The sequence below is a fragment of the Emydura macquarii genome, unplaced genomic scaffold (genome assembly GCF_026122565.2).
Source record: "Emydura macquarii macquarii isolate MOO-44397 ecotype Brisbane River unplaced genomic scaffold, CSIRO-AGI_Emac_v2 contig_2897, whole genome shotgun sequence".
Taxonomy (NCBI): Eukaryota; Metazoa; Chordata; order Testudines; family Chelidae; genus Emydura; species Emydura macquarii.
In genome coordinates, this window is record NW_027133034.1 from 41,358,950 (window position 1) to 41,385,507 (window position 26,558).

Below are 26,558 nucleotides of genomic sequence, written 5' to 3' on the forward strand. Positions count from 1 at the left end.
GGATTCCCTGGGAGGCTAATATGAGGGGGAAAGGAACCCAAGAGAGCTGGCTGTATTTTAAAGAGACTTTATTGAGGGCACAAGAGCAAACCATCCCGATGTGCAGAAAGAATAGCAAATATGGTAGGCGTCCAGCTTGGCTTAACAAAGATGTCCTTGGCGAACTTAAACACAAAAAAGAAGCTTACAAGAAGTGGAAGCTTGGTCAGATGACTAGGGAGGATTATATAAACACTGCTCGAACGTGCAGGAATGAAATCAGGAAGGCCAAAGCACAATTGGAGTTGCAGCTAGCAAGGGACGTGAAGGGGAACAAGAAGGATTTCTACAGGCATGTTGCCAACAAGAGGAAGGTTAGAGAAAATGTGGGCCCCTTAGAGAATGAGGGAGGCGACCTAGTGACGGAGGATGTGGAGAAAGCTGAGGTACTCAATGCCTTTTTTGCCTCTGTCTTCACAGACAAGATCAGCTCTCAGACTGCTGCACTGGGTGGCACAGAATGGGAAGGAGGCGAACATCCCGCAGTGCGGAAGGAACGGGTCCAAGACTATTTAGAAGGATTGGACATTCACAAGTCCATGGGGCCGGATGCAATGCACCCGAGGGTGCTGAGGGAGTTGGCTGAGGTGATTTCAGAGCCATTGGCTATTATCTTTGAAAGCTCGTGGCAACAGGGGGAGGTCCCTGAGGACTGGAAAAAAGCAAATATAGTGCCCATCTTCAAAAAAGGGAGGAAAGAGGATCCAGGGAACTACAGACCGGTCAGCCTCACCTCAATCCCTGGAAAAATCATGGAGCAGGTCCTTAAGGAATCCATTTTAAGGCACTTGGAGGAGAGGAAGGTGATCAGGAACAGTCAACAAGGATTCACTAAGGGAAAGTCATGCCTGACCAACCTGATTGCTTTCTATGATGAGGTGACTGGCTCTGTGGATGTAGGGAAGGCGGTGGATGTGATATACCTTGACTTTAGCAAAGCTTTTGATACTGTCTCACACAGTATTCTTATCAGCAAGTTAAAGAAGTATGGGTTGGATGAATGGACTATAAAATGGATAGAGAACTGGCTAGAGCATAGGGCTCAACGAGTAGTGATCAATGGCTCCATGTCTAGCTGGCAACCGGTCACAAGCGGAGTTCCCCAGGGGTCGGTCCTGGGGCCGGTTTTGTTCAACATCTTTATTAATGATCTGGAGGATGGGGTAGATTGCACCCTCAGCAAGTTTGCGGACGACACTAAGCTGGGGGGAGTGGTAGATACCCTGGAGGGTAGGGATAGGATACAGAGTGACCTAAATAAACTGGAGGATTGGGCCAAAAGAAATCTAATGAGGTTCAACAAGGACAAGTGCAGAGTCCTCCACTTAGGAAGGAAGAATCCCATGCACAGCTATAGACTGGGGACCGACGAGCTGGCAGCAGCTCTGCAGAAAAGGACCTGGGGGTAACAGTGGATAAAAAGCTGGATATGAGTCAGCAGTGTGCCCTGGTTGTCAAGAAGGCTAATGGCATATTGGGCTGCATTAGGAGGGGCATTGCCAGCAGATCACGGGAAGTGATTATTCCCCTCTATTCGGCATTGGTGAGGCCGCATTTAGAATATTTGTGTCCAGTTTTGGGCCCCCCACTACAAAAAGGATGTGGACAAGTTAGAGAGAGTGCAGCGGAGGGCAACCAAAATGATTAGGGGGCTGGAGCACAGGACTTATGAGGAGAGGCTGAGGGAACTGGGCTTGTTTAGTCTGCAAAAGAGAAGAGTGAGGGGGATTTGATAGCGGCCTTTAACTACCTGAAAGGGGGTTCCAGGGAGGATGGGGCTAGGCTGTTCTCGGTGGTGGCAGATGACAGAACAAGGAGCAACGGTCTCAAGTTGCAGGGCGGGAGGTCTAGGTTGGACATTAGGAAAAAGTTTTTTACTAGGAGGGTGGTGAAGCACTGGAATGGGTTACCTAGGGAGGTGGTGGAATCTCCATCCTTAGAGGTTTTTAAGCTGAGGCTTGACAAAGCCCTGGTTGGGATGATATAGTTGAGGTTAGTCCTGCTTTGAGCAGGGGGTTGGACTAGATGACCTCCTGAGGTCCCTTCCAACTCTAATATTCTATGATTCTATGATTAAAGTTGAGTATCACTTTGTTCAAATGAGATTATTCTAAAGGCTCTAAAATCCACATGCTCACTCAGATTGTTATGTAATTTGCCATACATCATGGGGGTGCTGTGTAGTGTTAGTGGTCCAAATTTGTGGTCACTTAGCAAGGGATTCCTGATATACTGCCCCCTAAAAACCAGTATTTTAACATAAAATTCTTGTAGCTTTCTGCACACACCTGGGGCTCAAATATGGCTCTAATTGTCCCTCATCTGATTTCAGTCACCTGGCCTTTTTTGCTGGTGAACAGTACTCACTGCTCCTTTTGAAAGGCAATACTGACAATTATTAACCCAACAGTTTGGCATGTTAGGTTAGGATGGAAAAAAATGCCAAGCCAAAGAGACTGAAATGTGCATATTCAACAAAATTGGGGTGCTATTAAAGCAAGAGGATTTCCAGGCAGTGTGTTGTCACAGTAACTAAGTGGGGCTCAAGGAGACATGCTATAGTCCCTGAACCTGAGCTGCACCTGTGAACACAGTTAGAACCCTACTTCTGGCAGTTTTCCGAAAGTGTTTCTTGTGTACATTCCTTGCTCTCTGCCTGCATTCTGCAGAGGTGGGGGGGGTTTTTGGGAAGTTTTGCCCCGAGACCAACATTTGTAGTTTTTAAAGTGCTCTAAAATCCATATGCAGAGCCTGATTTTACTTCAGAAATACTGTCAAGAAAATTAGCATTGATTAAATAAGGGAAGATGAAAGACAGTTAGAACAACACAATCACATTTCTTGAACAATGGAACTTGAGTGTGATCAAAAGAAAGCAAGTCACTAGATCATTTGTTCAAGGAGTTCCCGGTATACCATCATCCTAACATGAACAGTTCATAGCATTATTTTTTTTTTTTTTGGGGGGGGGGGGGGAGGGGGAAGGGGATGGGGGAGGGGCAAAGTACAGGAATGGGGTGGAAGGAGAGTTTAGAACAGTGAGGGGAAATGAGAGGTGTATGTCAGAGCAGGGCACATGGAAGGAAGGATTTGGAGTAGGGCTGCAGTAAAATGACGGGGGATTGAGATAAATGGGAGTGGGTGACGGGAGAAGCGAGTAAGGAGAGGCAGCCTGGGAGGGGAGATGTGGAGTGGTTGGGGGGAGAGGATGAGTCCCTCCCCCTGACCCCCACTTATGAACCAGGATCAAGGGGTTCCCTGACCCTCTTGGAGGAATGAACATCTCTCCCTGATCCCCCTTCCTATGGGTAAGCCAGGATTAGGGGGCCTTGCCAACTTATATATTCTGTTCCAAAGTGTTTTGTAGCATTTGTAAGAATGTAGTCTTAGTATGTGCTTTGTTGGTGGGCTGAAGCATTACTCATAGAGGATACTGTTAAGGTTGCATCCTGGAGGTGGTGTGTATCTTAAACTTTGGCTACGTTTACACTGACCGTGGCAAAATTGCTGCCGCCAGATCGATCTTTCAGGATCAATTGAGCGGTCAGTGAGACCCGCTCAATCGATCAGGAAGTCGACTGAGTAAGTCCACCCCCTCAAGTAGCGTAGCGCTGAGTCGACGGGAACAGCTCAGCGCAGTGTGAACAGCGCGCAGAAAGGAAGCTGAGCAGTTGATGTCAGTTACGCAAACTATGCAGAGTAGTTTGCGTAACTCCCGTCGACTGCCGCCGAATCACGCGGTCAGTGTGAACCAGTCCTTTGTATTTCCAGGCTTTCAGGGATTAAATTTAGTCACTCTCCACATTTTGGAAGGGCACGAGGTGCCACTGGAAAATGTTATGTTTTTGAGCACTTAATTATGCAACAAAATTAAAATACTATCTGAAGGCAAAACAAAAGTTTAAGTAATTTGTGAACGTTATCAGACCAATCATGATCAGATCGAACAATATATCATTAAGACATAGCAGGGCATATTTTACTGGCTCTTAAAATGAGACTGTGGTTAAACTAGAAACACAGGCTTTGTCTACCTCTTCTGCTGATGCCTGTATGCTAGGTATATGGATTATGACATACCCATGTTTAGTGAGAAATATAACCATGAATTAAAAAGAAAAAGACCAATCCAGCCAATTAAAGTATTTTTTTTTTTGGCCAAACAGTGTTAAAAACCATGTATCAACATCAAATATTAAAGATGTAACCACTAGTCTGGACTGGAGGATATAGTGAGCACAGTGACATATTAAGGTAAATCCATTTCAACTATAGTACCATATCACATATTCACCGTCTGAAGTGCATAGTCACCTGAGATGATATTGAACATCCTTGGGTTCAGGATGGCAGGACAAATCAGTCGGAGAAAAACAAAGCCACTGAAAGGGGAGAATAGTGTTTCATTACGTTTTTGTATTTAATGTAAAACTGTATATTCGTTTAGGCATCAAGTGGATGTGGAAATGGTAATCTCTTTGAAATAGTTTAACTAGTCATCTTAGCTGCTGTGAATATGTTTGTTTATTAAGAATACCTTACTATTATCACACTTGCAGTGAAGACTGCTCTTGCTCTTATGCTGTGCCAGGTCCATGTCCTTGTGCATGGGTTTTTGAGCTCCTGATGCTTCTTTTGGGGAAGGCACATGACTAAAACAAGCACCTTCCAAAGCTCAACATGGCCCTTATCCATGACAGCCTGTCTTTCCAGTCTGAAGCTGAGTACTTCAGCTCAGCATTGGTCAGTACACAAGTAAATCAGTGTTGACGCTGAGTGTTCTGGAACACTGCACCAGTGCATCCAATCTTCCTTCTAGCCATCACTGCTTGAATCATCAAACTTTTGTTCGGAGTGTGGAAGAAATAGCATGCCAGCTCTACATTGTCAGACTCCTTCCTACAATAAGGTGATTCTCCCATGTCCATTTTGCAGTCCAATATCTCAGGTGCAGGGTCAAAGGACTGAGCAAAAATAGCATTGCTAATCAAAACCACTAAGTCCTTAGACATACCTCTTAAAGCATTCCATTCCTTACTCCCTCTACTATAGGGTGCCGAGCCTATCTAAAGAACAACATTTCTTTCTTCCTAGTTTGGGTTCTAGTTTTTCAACCACTCAGTGTTTCTGCTATTATCCATACCAATTTGTTTTTATAAATTACAAGCAAGCAACTGAGCTTCTCTGAAACATAACAGACTCGCAAATCTGACGAGAACAAATATTGCATTTCCTAGGACAGTTCTCTCTGCAGCAATATGGAAAAGGAATCCTTTCCCTAATGTCTTCCTTCAACCCTACATTTCTCTGCCTTAAACTCCACAGTTCCAAAAGAACACAGCAGTAAAAAGTATTAAAATGGATGAGAGAATTTCCATTAGCTTTGAGTCAGCACTTAAAATACATGCATTATTTTTCTCTGAGATTTTTCACTCTGCAGCCAGTTGTCTAGCAAAGGAGGATTTTTCCAACCTACAGAACACTGCAAACAGCCGCTTTCATTTATTTTTTAATCAGAAGATGATCAGTAATCATTGTTCCTTCACATTCAAAACAACAGAGCTTTCCTCTTAAGTTAGCCTTCTTGATCAGTCACTCTGAAGCACATTAAAGGTGATAATGTATGAGTACATATGCAGAGAAATTAAAACATCTGTGCAAAACTATTTCTGTGCCTGTTTTAACCCTTGGAGAGAGTGGATTTTATACATCCTGCTAAGTAATCATTAGCCTGGCAGTTTAGAAAATGCCTTGTAAAATGTAAGCAGTAACAAGACTATAATCATTCTGTGTGTTTGAGAAACTGGCTTTTGTGTTTTACAATCATAAGCGGACTAGTCTTAAACAGACAGTACTGCATTACTACATAGCCTACTGAGAGGTAATAAGTTAAATTTTCTGACATCCACAAACATTAACAGAATAGAATGACATTGTTCTAAAGGCATCTCAGTCTCATGTCTCCTTTCATACCCAGCTACAGGGTATTTTCCTTTTTAAATACATGAAAAGGAAAGTAACACAGCAATCTGAATTTACTTGCATTTTGCTGCATTATTTGAAAATTAAAATCCAATTCTCAAGGTCATATTCGCCTCTTGCCTACACCGTTTTACAACAGCATCACTCCAGTGACCTCATCTAGAAGCTGGCCCTCAATACTTCACTCATGCATTGTACTTAGATATTACAATGGTATTACATAATGTTATGTATTACAAGTGCTGAAATTACTAGGCATTGCAAGCCATACTAACTAGCATACTAACAACATGTGTCACATTCTCAATGTAAGACCTCTTCTTTCTGAACTTTTTATAACATGTAAATAAATGAAATGACAAGCAGCTTACCTAACAACTCTGGTTCTCATTGTTGTATTGGCTGGCCATTTGTGTTGGACAGATTTCTGCAAACACCCATAAATATATCTCAAAGTCCTGTCAAAATAGTAGAGTTAATAGCCTTGACACATTAAACAATTTTAAATAATTATTGCTATAATAAATAGTAGGAATTGTGCACTTTCAAATACCATAGAAAGCCTTCCACCAATGTAAGGTTACATCTGTGTATACTTTTGTATAGATACTTCATCAGCATTTATATCATTGCTTTCAAGTAGGGCTTCCTTTTATCAAAGACCAAATGAGATTGATTAAAGAATCTTTTTTTCTATTCCCATTTGTTTGTGTCCCCTGCCCATTAAAACAATTAATTATATGAAAGGCTTAATTTGGTGAATGGAACCTCAGTGGGACATACAGATGTGATTAAAGATAATCACATAAATCAGGATGTTAGCCCTCTCATATGAAGAACACCTGAGAACAAAGAGAGGTGTTCCAGGCAAATACTTCCAGCCTGTTAAACACATATTGGAGAAATTACAGTTCCTTGGAGAAGAGAGACAACACAAGATGGCAGCTGAAACTATCACTAACACAAAAGAAAAAAGTCAGTGGTAGTTGGCCATTAATAAATGCAGGACCGGTCCTGCTTATGATTTATTAATTGTTAGTGATGCAGTAAACTAATAAACTGATTAAAGAAGATAAAAAGCACACAATGCTGACCCACTTTAGATAAGTGATTTACAGTTAAACCATGGAGTAAGTGCAGGGTTTTATATTTTAAGTAGAAATTGTTTTGTGACTATCTTGATTCTAAATTAGTGGTGTCAAAAAGGCCAAAACTATAACTCCCATCTAAACTTTCAGCACTAGCCTTGAAGGACCAGTGATCAGTACAGAAGTATTCATAGTAAAAGTGTCATCTCACCACAGCCACATAGTTTTTAGTGATGCCACAATGTCCCTATTTTCAGTGAGAAGAGGTGGGAAAAAGGTTATGTTTAATTCAGCCATTTTATAATTGGTCCTTAGTATCTAGTTCCCCCAACAGCCTGAGAATCCCTGCCTCAGTGATGGGAAAACAGAATTTTGCCTCTTTTATTGCCCCCCACACAACCACCACTTTTTTCCCTAATAGTTATGACAGTGGTACTCTTCCTTCAGTAAGGAAGGAAGAAAAGTTACCACTGTTTAACAGCTAATCCATGCATGAGCTCGCAGGAGGCACTTGTGCTGCACACAGAATTCAATCCTTAGCATATACTGTTTTGCTTTTTCCTGTCATGCATAGGCAGTTTGGTATGTGCTCATTACCAGCCCCAAAACTGAGGAAATTACTCTTATAAATAAGATGAGCAGAGCGCATGCTGCTAACTCAGTTTTTTAAGAAACAACGCTAGTAATGCAAAATGGAATTTCTGAATGAATTTGAACAGCTATTTTACACAAAGCACTAACTTACGGGGGCAATATTTCTGCAGCCATGAATATTTTCTCCACCAAATCTGAAAGTATGCTCAGCAGATGAATTAAGTTAGTGTTCACATCTTCATTTTTTTCTAACTTTGAAGGATTTAGCTAAAAAAAAGGAAAAACCAGCAGGTCAACTGAAGTTTCTTTTCCAAAATACCAATAAACAGATTTATGCAACTATAAGATTCATTAAACATTAAGATTTGAGGCATGGTAAAGCATTGTGCTGCCATGCATAAACTTCAGGTCTGTGGAACCTCTTGGAAGTTATTCTTCAATGCTGGCAGGCAAACAAAAATATGAAGGGGCAACACTCTTGAGTTCTAACAGTGTGCGCAAAACGCTAAATGTAAAAATATTCAATATTGTCCATTTTTTTAACTCAGAAAATTTATTTTAATTCATTGGGAATGGGTTCACGCATCTCTTTATATTTAATTCACTGGGTGAAAAGAGGAAATTAGTAGGGTCCGTTTAAATAAACTTGCATCGATAAGCAAAAAATCAGTAATTAATTCAATGAAGTTTTAAATTAAAAATTTCTCCAAAAACTGGTTCTAATCACACCTTGAATTTTCCAGAAATTCTCAAAATTAGGGGGGAGATGAGCTACCCCTTTAGAGTAATCTATGATCAATAACGAAAGAACAAAGGAATTTATGCTCCAATTAAAAAAAAAATCCTTAAAATGTATATTATAAAGCAGAGCTGTGCACATTTTTCAAATGAATTTTTAGGAAGAGTACCAATTATAGAAAGCATTTTCATGAGAAGTTCTATTTCTAATTCCTGTTTATTTTTAATATAATCGGAATGTAGTTTCAGAAAGGTTAATGTTCCCTTAAAGCTAGTAACTTAGACAAAATATGGAACACCTGAACAACCACTACACAATTATCCTTTTTTCAACAAAGCCAAGTGTTTCAGAACACAATTGGATATATCTAAGTTCTCACCTCACAAGACTGCTTGCTTTCCATTATCTTTAAAATAGAATCTTTCAGCGCATGATGAACAAAACGTGTAGCTGTAGCTTTCATATACTGTTCCATAAGGGTGCTTGCCAGTGTGGTAGCACGAAATAAGGTTGTAGCTTCATCTGAAAAAATAATATTTTACCATTATGAAATAAATATGTAACTTCAATTATTTTAAAGGATGAAGGGAGGAGGAAGAAAAAAAGTTGACAGAAGCAAGTGTTATGCACACCTAATAGTTTGATTTATTCACAAAGTGGGGGAAAATAGGTGCCTAGAGCATAATTTCTTCTCAGACATTTTAGTAAATGAAATTCAGCATTAACACATTTTTACTGTACCTTCCATGCTTATTTCCCTGTCATTTAGTGTTCGTAACAGCAATGACTCCAGCTTTTCATGAAGAAAAATCTTCAATAAAATGCCAGCCAATAGTGTTCGGTCCTGTCCACATACATGTGATAAGGCATAGACTACATGCAGCTCCTTCTGTAATATAAGCTAATAAGAAAAAATAAATCTTTTACCATTAAGTATTCTAATATACAGACAACTGACAGGACTTCAGACAACTGACAGGAGGAGCCTATTCCTATGAAGATGCCACTGTATATTGCTTGGTGAGTAGTGCATTAACAATTTTATAAAGGGTGTGTAACTAAAGTCAGCCTCGAAATACCAAACACATTAGCCTTCATAAGCTGTTCACACACCGGGCTAGACAATTACTTTAATTTAATGAGTTTTAATTAAAATGTTTTAATGTTTTATGTTAAATAACTTTCAAGGAAAATTAAACTGTCAAAATAACTTAATACCTCTTTAAACTCACTGTACTCGTCTTCTGGCATGATTTTCTCCATAGAATATCGTGCTCGGACACGCAAAGATCCTGGTTCAATACCCTTTAATGGTATGTGGGAACTCAGCTGAAACCATTCATCTGTTGCATGTCCTTTCTGTAACCGGCTTAACTGACACCGCATAAACACTTAAAGAAAAACATTGTTCAGAGTAAGGTACTTCCAGCAAGGATGGCACTAGTATTAAATATAAAATATTAATTTACGTCAAGTACATTTATCTCATCCACTGCAGTTTACTAAATATTTATGAATAAAACAAAAGTTATAATTCCACACTGTTATGCTGATAAATTACACCTTTGAGGTGTAAACCCCTGTAGACTGGAGTCTAAATAAAAGTAATACTTAGAATGTTTTACATGTTCAAATCACTATATGGACATTAACAAATTCACGCTCAATATCCATATAAGAAGGGAAGACAGGAAGGTGACATGAATTGCTCAAGGCTACACAGTGAATCAGTGAGAGCTAGAATTAGAACTCCGGATCTCCTGATTCTCAACCCTGTGCTCATTCCTCCACACTGTTCATTCTCACATTGCCTTACAGGGCCTGGTCTACACTGACAGGCAAATTCCCTTCTGCGTGCTGTCTCCACTATGCTGCGCTGACGGGAAATGTGTACCCGTTGATGCAGCGCTATGCTTTTTGGGGAGGTGGTTTTATTAAATCGACTTCCTGGTCGAATGAGCGGGTCTTAATTTCCGCTCAATCGATCTGGATAAATCAATCTGATGACATCCCCTTAGCTGTTAAGTAGGACAATTTTTTCTCTCTCTAAAACAAAATCGGCATAACACAATTGATGTCACCCATCTAATTTTTATTATTTTTAGGATAAAATTAAAAATTCACTTGAAACCAGATTAAGGTGCTAAAGTTAGAAAATTATCTTTGAAAAAAAAGAAATAAGAAATTTCACAGTCTAAATGTTTCTCTTTAGGTAATCATTGTGGCTCACAGTTTCTATGATTTCACCCAAGATTATTTATATTTGTATCATAGTAATATCTGGTAAGCCCCATCCAGGATCAGAGCCCCACCATGCTAGGCATTGTAAAAACAGTAAAGATAAAAGTCTCCCTTCTCCAAGTATCTGACAGCCTAAGTGAATCTCAAGTCAGTCCAAGAATGTTAAACCATTAAAAGGTGAAAAAATGAGTCTTTGTACAGTGCCTAGCACAATGGCCTTGGTCCATGACTGGGGTTCTTAGGCACTATCTCAATACAAATAATAAATTATACCACCACCTAAAAAGTCATGAAAGGAATATATCTAATCAACAGAACTAAAATTGAGCCATAACCTTTGCCAGTCCATCCACTGCCAGCCAGTCACACCCCATAGCAAGAAACTCCTTGACTTGGCAGCTTGGTAGAAACATGTAGCACTTTTCCTACTGGCTGATTACTTCAAGAAATGAGTGTTGGCTGCCCTGAACAAGGCAATTTCTCACTGAGAAAGGTGGAGGTAACATCCTACATAAGGACTTCTGTGATGTTGTAAGAGGCACAGCCCATGTTTCAAGTCATTTCGTATGTCAGACTGCCTGGACCTGCCATGCAAGTGTTTGTTTCTTTTTCTCTCTCATTATGAGATATGTCTATTTTTCCACTGTAAACGCCTCAGGGAACAAACTTGTCATCTTACTTCTCTGCCAATATTGCATATGAATGGTGCTATGTAACACAATAATAATAATCAAAGGCCTTCAACTTGCCTCATTTTTGCAGCGCTTATGTCTTTCGAATTATCAAGGTAACAGGACAGAATATTGTCACCTCCACTGTGCATCCTTTGGGACCTTCCAGTTGCAATGCTGGCAGTCACTGGCCTTGATATGGGCTGATATGGGGTAATCCATTTATCCAAGTCAGTTAGGGAGAGGGTAAGATGTTCATCTTCTAGTTATGCTGCCTACTGTGAGTGTGAATGGGTAGATCTCATTGGGCTAGGTAAGTGCAATTCTTGACTTACATGAATCATGGATATCCTAGAATATTTCCCCCCCAAGTGCAGAGCCTAAATTTTAATGTGTTCACAAGTCATTTATGCAGTTTGGTTCAATGTTCTTTTTTTTGTTTTGTTTTGTTCTGCTGATGCATGTATGTTCTTATAGGCACATTACCTTCCTTGATAGGAACAGTGAGGTACAAGGCTTTAATCTGGAGTTCCTCATTTTTCTTTTGGTTATGGTAGCATTTCCAAGCTAGAACATCTCCCCAATTCAAACTCTAAATACTATGCCCCTGATGCCTAGACTTTAAAATCAAAGTAAATGACATGAGCAAAGAGACTGCAGAGCAGTCACTCTCTACCACACGTGTTATCAAGCTTTAAAGGAAAATAAACTTGTACTACCTAGAAACAATTGCTAGGAATGGTGCGATTTGTAGAGACTGTACTGGACCATTGTAGTGGACAACAGGCTACTGTTAGTCAAAAGGAAAGGAAATGTATTCCATTTCAACCTACCCTTTATGATGAAACACTACTACATACAAATAGTGTACGCTATCTTCATCCCAGTGAAAACATAAGATGACAGTTATTTTAAATGATTTGTGTATCTAGCTTTCTGAATTGTACATCTGCTACTGAGCTTATTCCTGACCTGAAGTTATCATCTTTTGATGTTAATCCTTACCAAAAACAATTATGACAAAGCATTGTTGCTTTCAGTGGGGAACAAGCAGAAGCAGATAAAGTTTAGCAATATGTTTTATTTGTTTAGATTTTTCAAGCATCAATCTGGAACTCTAGACCCTTTAACTTTTTTTAAGCCAGCCATATTATGTTTACACATATACATATAGATTTTAAACACAAATTGGTATCACATACAGAAAATATGTATTGAATAAACAGAATTGTTTCCCAATCAAATGGTTTGCAAACTTATTTATGTATATATTAGAGGTTCTTTAAAAGAGAACATAACTATGAAATAATTGTGTGTAATGAATATTCATAATGTGCAAACTTCAAAAACAAACACTAAAGGAAGTATTCTGAAACAACACTCATGTTTACACCCATTCTTTGACACATACTTTTGTGCTTATGACAGGAGAATTAAAACACTGAAAAAATTGTATAGGTTTCTTAGCCTTGTAACTTCCAACAGTTCAAGATAAAGGGCCAGATCTTAGCCCCTCAGTCTGATTTTCGCAGCTGGAAAAGCAGGCTTAATTAGTTGATCAGGGAGTTTCCTAGTATAAGGGAAAACACACAACTCCCACTCTAGTGTAGGGTGTGTTTCAGGAGAATGGCTGAGATAAAGTGGAGGTGACAAGAGCACCGCTGCCCTCCAATGATCCCTAGACTCCAGAGTGGCTGCCTGGCAGTTTGACACAATGTATGTGTGAGAGACAGAAAGCTTCTATACAGAATATGGTAAATGCTTAATAAGGGGAAATGACTTACTAATAATGTGAAATAAGATAGTCTCCTATTCCCCATTCTAAATAAAAGCACCAGTATGACAGTCCACCGACCAAGAAGCAAGAAAGGCTGTCAATCAACCTCTCCTACGTAAGGAGAGGTTCTACTCACGTCTCTGAGGTTAGATACTTCCTCCTTGCCCTAAAAAAAGGGAAGAGAAGACTACAGAAAACCAAATTACTTTTAAATAAGTTTCACATGTTGAGAATCCCTTAAAAAGTTTGCGTAGTAGTCAGGGATATGGTCTGGGTAAAGAGTGCCCTGTCACAGTTACTGATAAGACTATCCTCCTCTGTATGAGGAGATATACATAGGGAAAAAGGCAACAAAGAAAATTATCCTTACTAGAGGAAAGAAAGGGGAAGGTGGAGTATAGCTGATTTGAGTTATGGGGTAGAGCATTCACTAGAGTCAGAATTTTTGTGCTTCATATCAAGGTTTTCTCACTGTGACATTACTGTCACACTCAAAAATAGGCTGTCACACTCACAAATAGATGACGCTTGTTACAGAGGACAGGAGCCTGTTACTATTCTCACTGTTCCAAAACCACAGCCATGATCTAAAAACCAGAGCCCCAGAGTGGAAGTGCTGGCTTACCTGTTGGGTGGGCCTCAAAGGAGACATCCAAAGATTCCGCCAGAAGCTGAATCATAGCATTTGCAACTCAAGTAATCTTTTATTACCTGAGCAACATTGCCCAGGTCCAAAAAGGGCCTTGGACATCAACATAAAGTGGGTACCTGTGATCTCCTGAGTCTCTCAGAGAAGCATTCACCTAGTTGTCACAGAAATCAGGAGCAAAGCCAGACTAAGTGGGAAGTGAAGACTTTTCATTAAGGGTCACCCCCTGGGGATCTACCTTAGAGACATCTGCCTCTGGAAAGAAACCAGGGTACCACCTAGAGGATAATAGAGTGATAATATCCAACATGGATTTGTCAAGAACAAATCATGCCAAACTAACCTAATTTCCATTTTTGACTGGGTTACTGGCCTAGTGAATACGGAGGGGGAGGGGGAGCAGAAACATGATATATCTTGGATTTAATAAGGCTTTTTGACACTGTCCCACATGACAGTCTCATAAGCAAGATAGGGAAACGTGGTCTAGGTGAAATTAGTATAAGATGAGTGCACAACTGGTTGAAAGATATTCAAAATATTCAAAAAGTAGCTAACAATGGTTCACTGTCAAACTGGGAGGACATAACTAGTGGAGTCTCACAGGAGTCTGTCCTGGGCCCAGTACTAATCAATATTTTCATTAATTACTTGGATAATGGAGTGGAGAATATGCTTGTAAAATTTGCAGATGTCACCTATCTAGGAAGGGTTGCAAGCACTCTAGAGGACAGGATTCAAATTCAAAATGACCTTGATAAATTGGATAATAGGTCAAATCAACAAGATTCAATAGAAGAAATTCAATAAAGACAAATGCCAAATACTACATTTAGGATGAAAAAGTAAAATGCACAAATACAAAATAGGGAATAATTGGCTAGGCAGTAGTAACAGCTGAAAAGGACCTGGGGGTTACAGTGGATCACAAATTGCCAACAATATGATACAGTTGCGAAAAAGGCTAATATTCTGGGGTATATCAACAGGCATGTTGTAAGACACAGGAAATAACTGTTCCACTCTTATCAGCACTGCTTAGGCCTCAGCTGGAGTACTGTATCCAATTTGGGGCACCAAACTTTAAGATAAGGACAAACTGAAGAGAGTCCAGAGAAGAGAAATAAAAATGATAAAAGGTTTACAAAACCTAATTTATGTGGAAAGGTTAATAAAACAGGGTAAATTAGTCTTGAGGAAAGAAGACTGAGGGGGAACCTGATAACAGTTGTCAGATACATTAAGGGCTAGTATAAAGAGGATGGAGATCAAATTATCCTTCATGTCCACTGAAAGTAGGACAAAAAGAAATAGGCTTAATTTGCAGAAAGGAAGATTTAGGTTAGATATTAGGAAAGTATTTCTAATTATAGGGCAGTTAAGTACTGAAATAGGTTACCAAAGGAGGTTGTGAAATCCCATTTATCGGAGGCTTTTAAGAATGGATTAGACAAACATCTTTCAGAGATGGTCTACGTTTACTTGGTCCTGCCTCAGCGCAGGGGGATGGACTAGCTGACCTCTCAAGGTCCCTTCCAGACCTACATTTCTATGATTCTATTTATATCTGAAAGCTTCGTAGCTTCTAACTACCTTGTCAGACTCCTCTCCTGGTTTACTATCTCTAGAACAGCTTCATTTAAGGGGAATGGCCCTTCTGGAAGTGTCTGTTTTAGCTGATGGAAAAGGGAGATGGTAAATTTCCAGTCCCAAGAAGCTCAGAGTTCTGTACATCACAGCCTCTGTGCGTCAGTTAACTTAGAAAGATTCTCCTACTGAGAGTGGCTCATCTGGTGACTCATACAAATGCATGGTTTACTCTAAGAGGGATAGTTATCCATTTGTTGGACCTTTGAGGCAGGTAATGCATCTTAAATTATTGTGTATTTAAAGAAAGAGTTGGGGATAGGGAATATAGATGGAGATGGAGCTGCATTAGGTGATTGTAGGATCATCTCTTAAACTCATCTGAAGTGTCCAAATGGCAACAATGTAATTTTCTATAGCAGTTTCCAAAAGGGAGATACCTTGTGGGAGTTCCAAGGTGGATTAAAGAGCCTGTAAAGGTATTCAAAGGGGGTGGGACCAGGACTGAAGGAGATACTAGTGTTTGCTGAAAAGGAAACTTGTTCTGCAGAAAGAAAACCTACTCAGAGAGCTAAGTGTACAGGCTCTGTGTAGGGTAGGTCTGGAACAAGAATGTATTCACTGCAGTTCTCAGAAGGAGTCTCAGCTAATCCCCATGGGAACATGGCAAGCAGTGAAGGCAACATGAACAGCACAGATGGACAGCAAGCAAGGGAAGCAGACGGAAAACACAAAGCAGGTAGGTGGGGGCAAAGCTAAGTTACTGACAGGCACACACTGTGTGTGCAAATTGGTAGCCTGAACAGCAAGAACCACAGAGCAGGCTGAGAAGTAACACTGTGATCGTGGGGAACTGGAAACTTGAAAAGCTCTTCATTTTCCTGAAACAAAACGGGAAGTTACTTGTTTTGTAACTGTTGTTCTTTGAGATGTGTTGCACATGTCCATTCCACTTCAGGTATGTGTATGTCAGTGCACCAGAGGCAGAGTACCTGATAGGGTGGCACATACACCTTCCAAAGTTTCATGCTGCTAGCCAAAGGTACAAAGCGCTGAAGCTGCCCCAACCCACCTCAGTATCTTTTCACTGGATTCCAGTGAGATAGATTCCCATGAAGAAATGAAAGAAGATGGGCCATGGAATGGACATGTGCAATGCCAAGTAAATATTCATTTTTTTCTTCAAACGACTGCATATGTCCACTCAACTTCAGATGACTTGCAAGCCGTTCAAACTGGAGAAAGGTTTCAGAGTCTAGCTGAACAAAGACTGCAATGCAACTCTCCCAAATCTAGCATCACCTCTTGAAGCTTGGGAGAGTATAATGAGCAATGAAAGTATGAACAGACGACCAAGTTGCAGCCCTGCAAATGTCTCTGATGTATCTGACCCAAGAAAGCAGCTGATGCAGGCTTGTACTCTTGCTGCATATGCTAAAACTCTCTGGTGTAGGAGCCAATATCATAACAGCAGAATATAAGAAAAGATCCAGGAGGATATCCTCTGTGAGGGGAGAGGTTGCCATTTCATTCTGTCAGAAAAGGAGATGAATAATTGAGGGGACACACTAAGGTGTTCAGTCATGTCCAGGTAAAAAGCTAAAGCACAGCAGATGTATAAAGTATGGAGTCTCTTTTTGAGAATGAGGCTTTGAAAAAAAAATGCTGATATGTATATAGAATGATTCAGATGAAAATCAGTCCCTTGCTTAGTGAAAAATTTAGGATATGGATGTAAACAGACTATCTTTACAGAATATGGGGAGTCTGCAACTAACGCCTGTAGCTCTGTCACTTTCCTGATGGAGGTAATAGCCACCAGAAAAGAACAGTTACTAACCTTCTGCAACTGTTGATCTTCAAGATGTGTTGCTCATGTCTATTCCATGTAGGTGTGCGTGCACCACGTGCACAGCTCGTCAGAAAGTTTTCCCCTAGAAGTACCCGTAGGTCAGCTGTGGAGCCTCCTGGAGTTGCGCCTTCATGGCGCCCTCTATAGGGCTCTGTCAACCCTCCATCTCTTCAGTTCCTTCTTGCTGGCTGGCTCCGACAGCGGGGTAGGCAGGTGGGTCTTGGAATGGACATGAGCAACACATCTCGAAGAACAATAGTTACAGAAAGTTAGCAACCATTTTTCTTCTTCGAGTGCTCATGTTGATTCTAAGTAGGTCACTCCCAAGCCAGACCATTAGGAGGAGGGGTCAGAGCTCAAGACTGGTAGATTGCATGACTGCAAGGTCATCGCAGGCATGCTGGGTAACAGCATAGTGGGTTGCAAAGATGTGAACCGATGACCATATTGCTGCCCTACAGATATCCTGGATTGGCACATGTGCCAGGAATGCACTGGAGAATGCTTGAGCTCTCATGGAATGGGCCGTTATCAGCAGCGCAGGAACCTGCGCCAGGTCATAACTTGTCTTAATGCAAGAAGTGATCAAAGAGGAAATAAACTGGGAAGCCGAAGTTATGGCTATGAGAAAGGCCACCTTCCAAGACAGGTAAAGGAGCAAGCAGGTTGACAGAGGGTCAAATGAAGGTCCCATCAGCCTTGAGAGGACAAGGTTGAGGTCCAACTGCGTCATTGGCGAGCGTGTCAGTGGGTAGAGTCTGTCTAGCCCCTTTAGGAAGCGTGCCACCAAGGGGTCAGTGAACACCAAGCGACTGGATCCCCGGGGTTCGAATGCAGAAATGGCAGCCAAGTGGACTTTGATTGATGAGCTGGAGAAGCCCTGTTGCTTAAGGTGCAGCAAATAGTCCAAGACGGACAGAATCGACACCATTGTTGGTTGGCTACCCTTTAGAGCCGCTCACATTGAAAACCGTTTCCACTTTGCTAGGTAAGTGGTCCTAGTAGAGGGTTTTCTACTATCAAGGAGAACCTCCCTAACTTGCTCCGAACATGCTAGCTCCATGCCACAGCCATGGAGCTTCCATGCTGTGAGGGGTAATGACTTGAAATTGGGTTGTCACAACATGCCGTGTTCTTGGGTGATCAGGGTCTGGGAGCAAGGGTAGAGTGATTGGCGTGGTCACTGAAAGGTCAAGGAGCGTGATGAACCAGTGCTGGCAGGGCCAAGCGGGGGCTATTAGGATCACGGAGGCCCTCTCCTGCTTGATCTTCACCGGGACCCTGTGGATGAGAGGGGTCGGAGGAAAGACCTGTCTGATGAAATTGACTCCTGAAACTTCTCCATGGAGTGCCAGGAGTTAAAGGCGTACCTACTAAGGATGGCCTACTGGTTCACTATACGAAGTTGAAGCCCTCCGGTGGAGTACACCTTCCTTTCAAAGAGCTCTAACTTCTTGGCATTCTTGGTCTTAGGTGTGGGGCCTTCCTGTCCCTGCCTCTCACGCTCATTTGCAGCAGCTACTACAAGTGACCCTGGAGGAGGGTGCATATAAAAATACTCACGGTCCTTTGCTGGCACAAAATATTTACTTTTGACCTTTTTTGCTGTAGAAGGCAGAAAAGCCGGGGTTTGCCACGAGGTCTTTGCGCTCTCTTTGATAGTTTTATAAGAGGGACCCTGGAGGGGCCCTCTGGGGTTCGAATATTTTCCATGGGGTCCGTACCCTCTGGCACCTCCTCTGCCTGTAGACCCATATTCCGAGCTACCTTACGGAGAAGCTCCTGGTGTGCTCTGGTGTCATCTGGCACCAATGCTGGTGTGGCTCCTGCTACCGCCTCATCTGAAAACACAAAGACCTCATGGCAAACCCCGGCCTTTCTGCTCATCTGTTGTGGACATGTGTAAGTGCTTGAGACTAAGTAAAGTATAGCTTTTAAGTGAGAGCTCTCTTGTGTTATACTGTTTCTACCAGTCCATCTATCGGCTCAACAGCTCTGTCTCCATTTGATTTATTTCCTCACACACCTCGCATAGAGTAAAGTTGCCAAGAGCTTTGGGCTGGCAGAACTTCGGGTAACAAAGTGTACAGAACTTTCCCCTTCCAGGACAGTAGAAAGGCATCCAATATCGACCTGGGGCTGTGAGCTGCGCTGGATCAGATCATTCTTCCTGTTCCTGTTTAGCAAAGAGGTCTATTTCTGGCATTCCCCAAGTCTGAAAAATGGACTTTGCTATGTACATTCTGAGGGACCATTTGTGATCTCTGCAGAATGTCCTGCTGAGATGGTCTATCAGACAATTCTGAACCCCTCAGAGGTGAGATGTCTTGAGTGCGATCACATTCTTGATGCAGATACTCCAAAGGTCCACTGTGTCTTGATAAAGAGGGTCTGACCTAGTGCCTCCCTGCCTGTTCAAGCAGGACATAGCAGCAGTGTTGTCCATGAGTACACCTGCATGTCAGATCCTTTGATGTACAGAAGGAATACTTGACATGCTAGGTGGATTTCTCAAAGCTCCCCAAATGCTCATGTGGAGAGTTTCTGATCCAACCAAAACCCTTGAGTCTAGAAGTCTCTCAGGTAAGCTCCTCATCTGAGAGAGGAGGCACCTGTGACCAAAGCCATGAGAGAGTAGGGGTGGGGAGAAAAAAAACCCTCTGCACACAGTCAGGATCCATCTAGAAATCCAGAAAGGACAAGAAACTTGCAGGCACGTGAGTCAGATGTCAAGCAAGTGATATGAGGGACAGCAGATAAACTTCAACAACCTCTGCATAACAGAGATCAAGTCTGGCATGCTGAATCATGTACATGCAAGCTGCTGTGTGTCCCAGAAGTCTCAGGACTTGTCAACACAATGTTGCAAATGCACACTACAGGAGTGAGATTTCTAAAGTGCATTAACACATTGGGCACTAATTGGTCCAGGCAGATCCCCGCTGGTATGCATTAAATGTTCCCTAGTGCACTTTAAACAGCACTATGTTAAAGCACACTAGGGAACGTTTTGTGAGCATCAGCAGGGTTTACATGGTCCAATTGGTGCATAACATTAGTGTGTATTAGAAATCACTCCCCATGTATTGTACATTGCCACACGGTGTAGACAAGACCTCAGGAAATTCCTTATTATTGTATGAGGGTGCAGCTTGAGATATTTGCACAAGTCCAAAACTTCCTGAAACCTGGCTTGAAGTAAATATGTCCTTGCTGTGATGAAGCTGAAAACCAATCCTATGAATTCGAGCTCTGCAGAGGGAGAAGAGCTGACTTGTCCTTGTTAATCAATAGGCCCAACAAACAAAAGAGGGACCGGATCTTCTTGATGGCTATCTCTACTTAACGTATGAATCAACCCTGAACTTACAAATCATCCACATGAGGATCCACCTGGATGCCTGCCACCCTAAGATGGGTTGTGACCATTGCCATGCACTTGCAAGCTGAACCTACTTTCTTTGATAACATTTTCTAACATGTCCTGCTCCATCAGCTCCCTTACTCTCATTCATTTTGTCTTTCCATGAAATGTGTTATACCTTTCTCAGCAATCTGTGATGGGCAGCCTCCAATCTCTTTTTGTTAGCCACTGTCATAAGACAAGTTTTTGCTCCACACAGTGTTCATTACAATCACATGGTATAAGGTAACCTTTAGTTTGGCGTGGAGACCTCTGAACAGATGTTGTTCATCCTTCCAAAAGGATTTTTGCTGCTTCCTGTTCTACCTCTGATGTAAGGGCAATAATTCACATCATACTTAGTAAAGCAATGTCTTCAGCAAAGTAAAGGTCATGTGACTCATCTCTGCCAACACATTTTACACCATCTACAATGACTTTTGCTGCCCATTTCATCATTTCTAATGCAAAGAAGATTGATGATAACACACAACCTTGTCTAAATCTAATCACAATATTGAACCACTCACCCAGTCCTGTATCTGATCTTACTGCGCATCTATTTTCATCATATAAACTCTTTATTATGTTGATTAGCTTGTCTGGTATCCTATAGTTTTAAGCAATATTCCACCAAGTCTTTCTGTGGATAATATAAAATGCTTTCTTAAAGTCCATAGAGTTGATTAAGATGGGCTTTTGCCAAGCAGTAGCTTTTTCAATGATCTGCAGAAGAGTGAATTGTTCACAACATGATATGCCTGGACAGAACCCAGCCTGTTATTCTTGTAATTTTTCATCCACTATCATTTTCAGAGGGTAGCCAATACATTTGCCTAGGATTGATACAATTTGTGCACTAAGATCACCCTTTTTTGGCAATGCCATGATGATACTATCTTCCCAGTTTTGTGGTAATCATTCTTTCACACATATTTTGTTAGGTGTTTTTAGCTCTCAATTAGAATTGCACATCCCACCTTTAGCACCTCTGCTTGAATTGTCAACCCCAGGAGCTTTCCCTGTTGGAGGCCTGCGACAGCTACTTTAATTTCATCAGGTGATATTGGTCCCACTTCTATAGGATATCCATTCAAAATTATCTTTCTTATGTAGATGAAGTCTTGCAAGTCCAGAATAAATCTGACCTCCCCATGCTACCTCCCAGACTTTGGAATGAGAAAATACCAGAAAAAGAATCCCTCCCCCTGATGTTAGAGTGCTATTTCCTTTAAGGCCCTAACTGTAAAAGAGATTGAACTTCTTGAATAAACAGTCTTGTCAGAATGGTCCTTGAAAAGGGATGGGGAGGGAAGATGGGACCAATAGACAGATGTATACTCCAGTTCCACAGTGATTAGTACCCACTGATCTGTTGCTAAGTGGGAAGTGGAATAAAGTGCTGCCAAAGGGAGGAGAAATCAGAGTGACTGGTACACTGTCTTTGACTGAAGAGTCAAATGGACTTCTTAGATGCAGCTGATTTAGAGGTAGCCAAAACTGAAGGAAGGAGGAGAAGGTGGTTCCCTCCTTTGAGATTTGTGGCACCTTTTAGAATGCTCTCAGTGCCTTGTGGATAGAATGGATATCTTTGCTGGAACTGAAGGCAGAACTGCTTCCTCTGAGGGCCTGGGGTATAAATACCCAAAGACTTTAGGGTTGACCTATAGTCTTTAAAAAAATCTGAGCTTCATCTGTCTTCCCTGAAATAAATTTGGCCCTCTGACAGGTACATGCTCAATAGTTTGTTGAACTTCTGTCACTATTAGTGAAAGATTCCAGTCAAGAAGCATGTCACACAGTGACTGCAGCTGTCACCACATTTGCTGATCAGTTGGCTCTGTCTACAGCTGCTTGTAAGGATGATCGTGCCTTATGACTCTTATTCACAAGTACTTAGTATTTCTCCTTAGCATCGTCTGGTAACCTGTCAAAAACTGACATTGTGTCCCTGTTAAGAAAAGTCATTGTAACTAACCATAACAGCTTGATGGCTTGCAATTCTAAAGTGTAAGCTAGAGGATGAATAACCCTTTTTCTCAAATAAATAAAGGAGGTTTTGCATCTTTATCTTTGGGAGTAGATCTAGATTGTCCTTGTCTTGCCTCCTCATTCACAACCGCCACTGCCCAAGATCCTGGGGTTGGGTGTGAATAAAAATGCTCATGTCCTTGAGAAGGTACTTGGTATCTTTTGTCCATTCTTTTGGCTGTAGGTGGCAAGAAGGAAGGCATTTACCAAAGGATTTGATATGAAGCCCTCTTGGAGCCTTCGTGGGCAGCGCCACACTAGCAGGCCCCACAGAGTTCAAAATATTCAATAATTTATCTGGATTATTTTGCATCAGTTTCACTTGTATACCCAGAGAACTCACTACCCTTTTCATAAACTCCTGGTATATTTTATATATATATTAGAATCTGGAGAGACATCCCAAAAAGGATTCCAAAAAGGCCATTTTGGATAATAGTCATTGATGGATCTACCCTCCATGAACTTTTCTAGTTCTTTTTTTGAACCCCGTTATAGTTTTGGCCTTCACAACATTGCTTCAGGCATTGTTAGTACCAAAAGAGTAGGAGGCACAGATGTATATGTCAAAGATTAAGTCAATGTCGCAGACGGTCCCAGCGATGCAGTCAGTCTCAACACCAAAGATGGTGCCAGAGTCAATGGCTCTATGTTGCTAGTTGAAGTATGCAATACGAGGGAGCCTAGAGCCTACATTCTAACCTTAGCACCTGCCTATCTTCTGCAAGACTCCACTGACAATTAGACCCAGTGGATGAAGAGGGCTTCTTGTGGCTAGAAGAATGGGAAGCATTTGACTTCTTCTGCCATTTCTGTGGTATTGGAGAAGGAGAATGGTGCATTGTTTCTATTTCTAAGTCTGGCAGCTTGTTCCTGGACAGAAGTAGAAACTCCACATGTACTGACAGACTGTGTTCAGAGGAGCAATGCAGTGCAGCTTCCATAAGGAGATACATACACCTCTCTAAACCTCTCTAAACTTTTTAGTTCTGGATTTAAATCCCCTGTTGACAGGCCACTTGTATCTAACATGTCCATGTCCCAAATACTTTAGACAATGGGAGTAGGGATTGTTGATTGGCATAGAGTTATTACAGCCAGAACACTGGGACTTAGGCATGCCCCATTACCAAGCTTTGAAACAAAAAACATTTTCTAAAAACAGGTACCACTAACTATAACAACACTAAAGTGAACTATATACAGCAACAAATAAAGGAAAAACTTCTCTTTTAGAGAGACAGGGAAAAAAGTGTGATAAGCCACACATGCTCTGACTACTGCCTACCAGAGAGAGAACTGACGGAGAGTTGGGTGGCTCTGCCCCTTTATTCCTTCAGCTAGTAACACAATCATCTGGAGGGCACTTGCGCCACCTCAACAGGTAAGTTCTCTGGCTTCGGTGCACTGGGTGTCCAAAACACCTGAAGTGTAATGGATATATGTAATCATGCGAAGAAAAACTAACCCTTGGATTATATATACTTTGGGGCAAGCTCTTTAGGTCGGTGCTGGAAAAGAAACAAAAAGGCAACTGACGAGAAAGATGTGTGGACACCAGGGGGAAGAATGCTCTAGGACAGAGAGCTTCTATAGCAGTGTTTCTTAACCTGGGGTTTTAGAGGGGTCGCAAGTGCAGAGCTGGTATTGGGGGTGGCAAGAAAGGTAATTGCCTGGAGCCACAGGGGCGCCATGAAACTAAGTTACATGCCTCAGCCCCGTGGGGGTGGGACTCAGGCTTCAGGGGTACAGTAGTTTGGAAAGGTTAAGAACCACTGTTCTATAGCATATGAAGGGAAGCAGAAGGGGGCACTGGGCCTGAGGATACTCCTCCCAATTCTCAAAGTGGCAGCTGAGTTTACTGTAGCATGCAAGCCCAAGAATAGAACAAAGAGAGGCCCTGAATGATGAAACACGGGAGAGAAGACAGGCTTATTTATTTGGCTCTATAGGGTAGATCTGAGGCTTTGTTACACAGCACTGTCTCTCCATTCTATAAAGAACTTTCACTTTTCCTGTTCCCTTTTCCTTCATTCCTTCCTATTCTCACTAGAAACTGCAAAGAACTGGAGAAAACTAAGCAAACTCCATAGTGCCAGAGTTGGAGAGATCTGAAAGATCAAGAAAACTACTCAACGTGGAGTCTACCTTTTTATAGGGCAGATAAGATAGACAGCCTATTTCCTCCTGCTTGATGAGAGGTAATGTCATAATATAATGTAATGGTTATTCTAGGATAGATCTGATGAGACACATAGGAGAAGAGAGAACTTTGAACTAAGTTATTGTCCATTTTATTTCAGTTATGGGAATATTTACTATTTCTAAAGCTTTAATATGTCAATAAGGTTCTTCTAAGGAATTAATACCCTAATAATGTAGAGTAATTGTAAAAATGAAATGCAGAAATTTATCTTATGTTGTGCAACTATTGTTTTGGCAAGAGCAGGGTGGATAAAATCAATTTTTAAAAAAACTTCTAAAAAAGGATTATTTATAAAAAAAAAATAAACCTGTTTAAAATTATATTTGAATTCACAATCTGTGTTAAAGCCTAAAGTAATTATAATCTATTAAAATTGTTTAAATTAAATATAAAAAATAATATTAAGCAGAATATATTTGTTGCCAGATTTTAAAGGAAGTAAAACCACTGAACTAGTGGAAGTCACTGGCTAAGCACCTGGAAACCGAGTTTGTTGAAGGGCTAAACCAACTTTTGACAGCAGTGGCCCCTTCTGCAGTAAAATACAAAGTACCAATGCAAAACATGATTAAATTAGTGATTTAAATCGAGGTTTCCTGCTTGCTGATTTAAATCATGATTAAAATTGGTGATTTAAATAGCTTTAATTTAAATCAATCCAGTCTGGGCAAGAGTGATAAAAGTTGTGCAAAGGGAAAACAACTTTGTTCTCTATTCCTCTAATATATATTTCTCTTTTACAGCAATAAGACTTACATATATCTGGATCTTTACTTTTCTTTGTTTTGTTACTAAGACTTATTTCAAATCTGTTGATATCAGGTGAAAGATCACTAGAGAAAAAATTAGAAAACCTTGATTAATATTGCACTCCTTTGGCATTTAAAGTAAACTAAGAAATTAAGTTATACATTTTCTGTTCTTTTCTATTTTTTAGTTCCACCATCCAGAGATAAGATTAGCAGCCATACACTTGCTGTTATATTAAATTAAACAAAAATATTTAGGATGCAACAGAAAACTTTGCCCATGAATGTGAGGCTCAAAGAAGATTATGTATATGCAGCTATAGAGCCAATTTTTAAAGAGACAGAAATGAAAATTCAATGAATCATCAACACAATACCTATAAAATGTTGTTATTAAGAATTATCAGGTTTAAATGCAATTATAATCCAAAAAGAGCAAGACTTACTCGAAGACAAATTCCTCTGACCATACAGGGTTCTGCCCTTCCCTGACATGCGTTTTTGCTACCTGGACACTGTTCAGGTAGATGTTACAATACGGATTAGTAAAGTGTTTTACTGGAAGTGTATGAGCTTCTTCAACATGTAGAATAAGGCTGCTGACCTAAAGAAAACATACAAGATTTAATCCTAATATATAAGGTGATGAATTTTTTCAGCTCTAAAAAGCCTTAGTTTTAACATATAAGTGTCAGACACAAACTAAGATTTGCTGCTCAAACCAAGACAATAACTTAAATAAAGGAAAAGAAAGAATAGGAAATAGACCAGGAATAATAGCAAAACACTGTCAAAAGGTAGTAATATAACAGCTTGTTAGAGGAGCAGGTGGGGATAATTTAAAAAAAGGATAATTCTCAACCACTCAGATCACTTTGATTATTTTTTTTTCTTTTTCTCCCAATCCATCATATATTTTTTGTCTTTTAAAGCCATAACATTTATTAGAC

At 40.8% G+C, this 26,558-nt stretch overlaps 1 protein-coding gene across 1 annotated transcript in view; it reads right to left on the reverse strand.

The window, feature by feature from the left end:
- The window catches only part of RASA1 (RAS p21 protein activator 1), a 116,845-nt gene that overhangs the window by 12,554 nt on the left and 77,733 nt on the right, over positions 1-26,558 (reverse strand). The window contains exons 14-21 of the mRNA XM_067568725.1: positions 26,055-26,212; positions 25,616-25,692; positions 9,661-9,833; positions 9,184-9,343; positions 8,822-8,964; positions 7,855-7,970; positions 6,393-6,479; positions 4,354-4,421 (exon numbers count right to left, since the gene is read on the reverse strand). Of these exons, the coding sequence (XP_067424826.1) occupies positions 4,354-4,421; positions 6,393-6,479; positions 7,855-7,970; positions 8,822-8,964; positions 9,184-9,343; positions 9,661-9,833; positions 25,616-25,692; positions 26,055-26,212 (982 nt within the window). The remainder of the gene's footprint in view (positions 1-4,353; positions 4,422-6,392; positions 6,480-7,854; positions 7,971-8,821; positions 8,965-9,183; positions 9,344-9,660; positions 9,834-25,615; positions 25,693-26,054; positions 26,213-26,558) is intronic.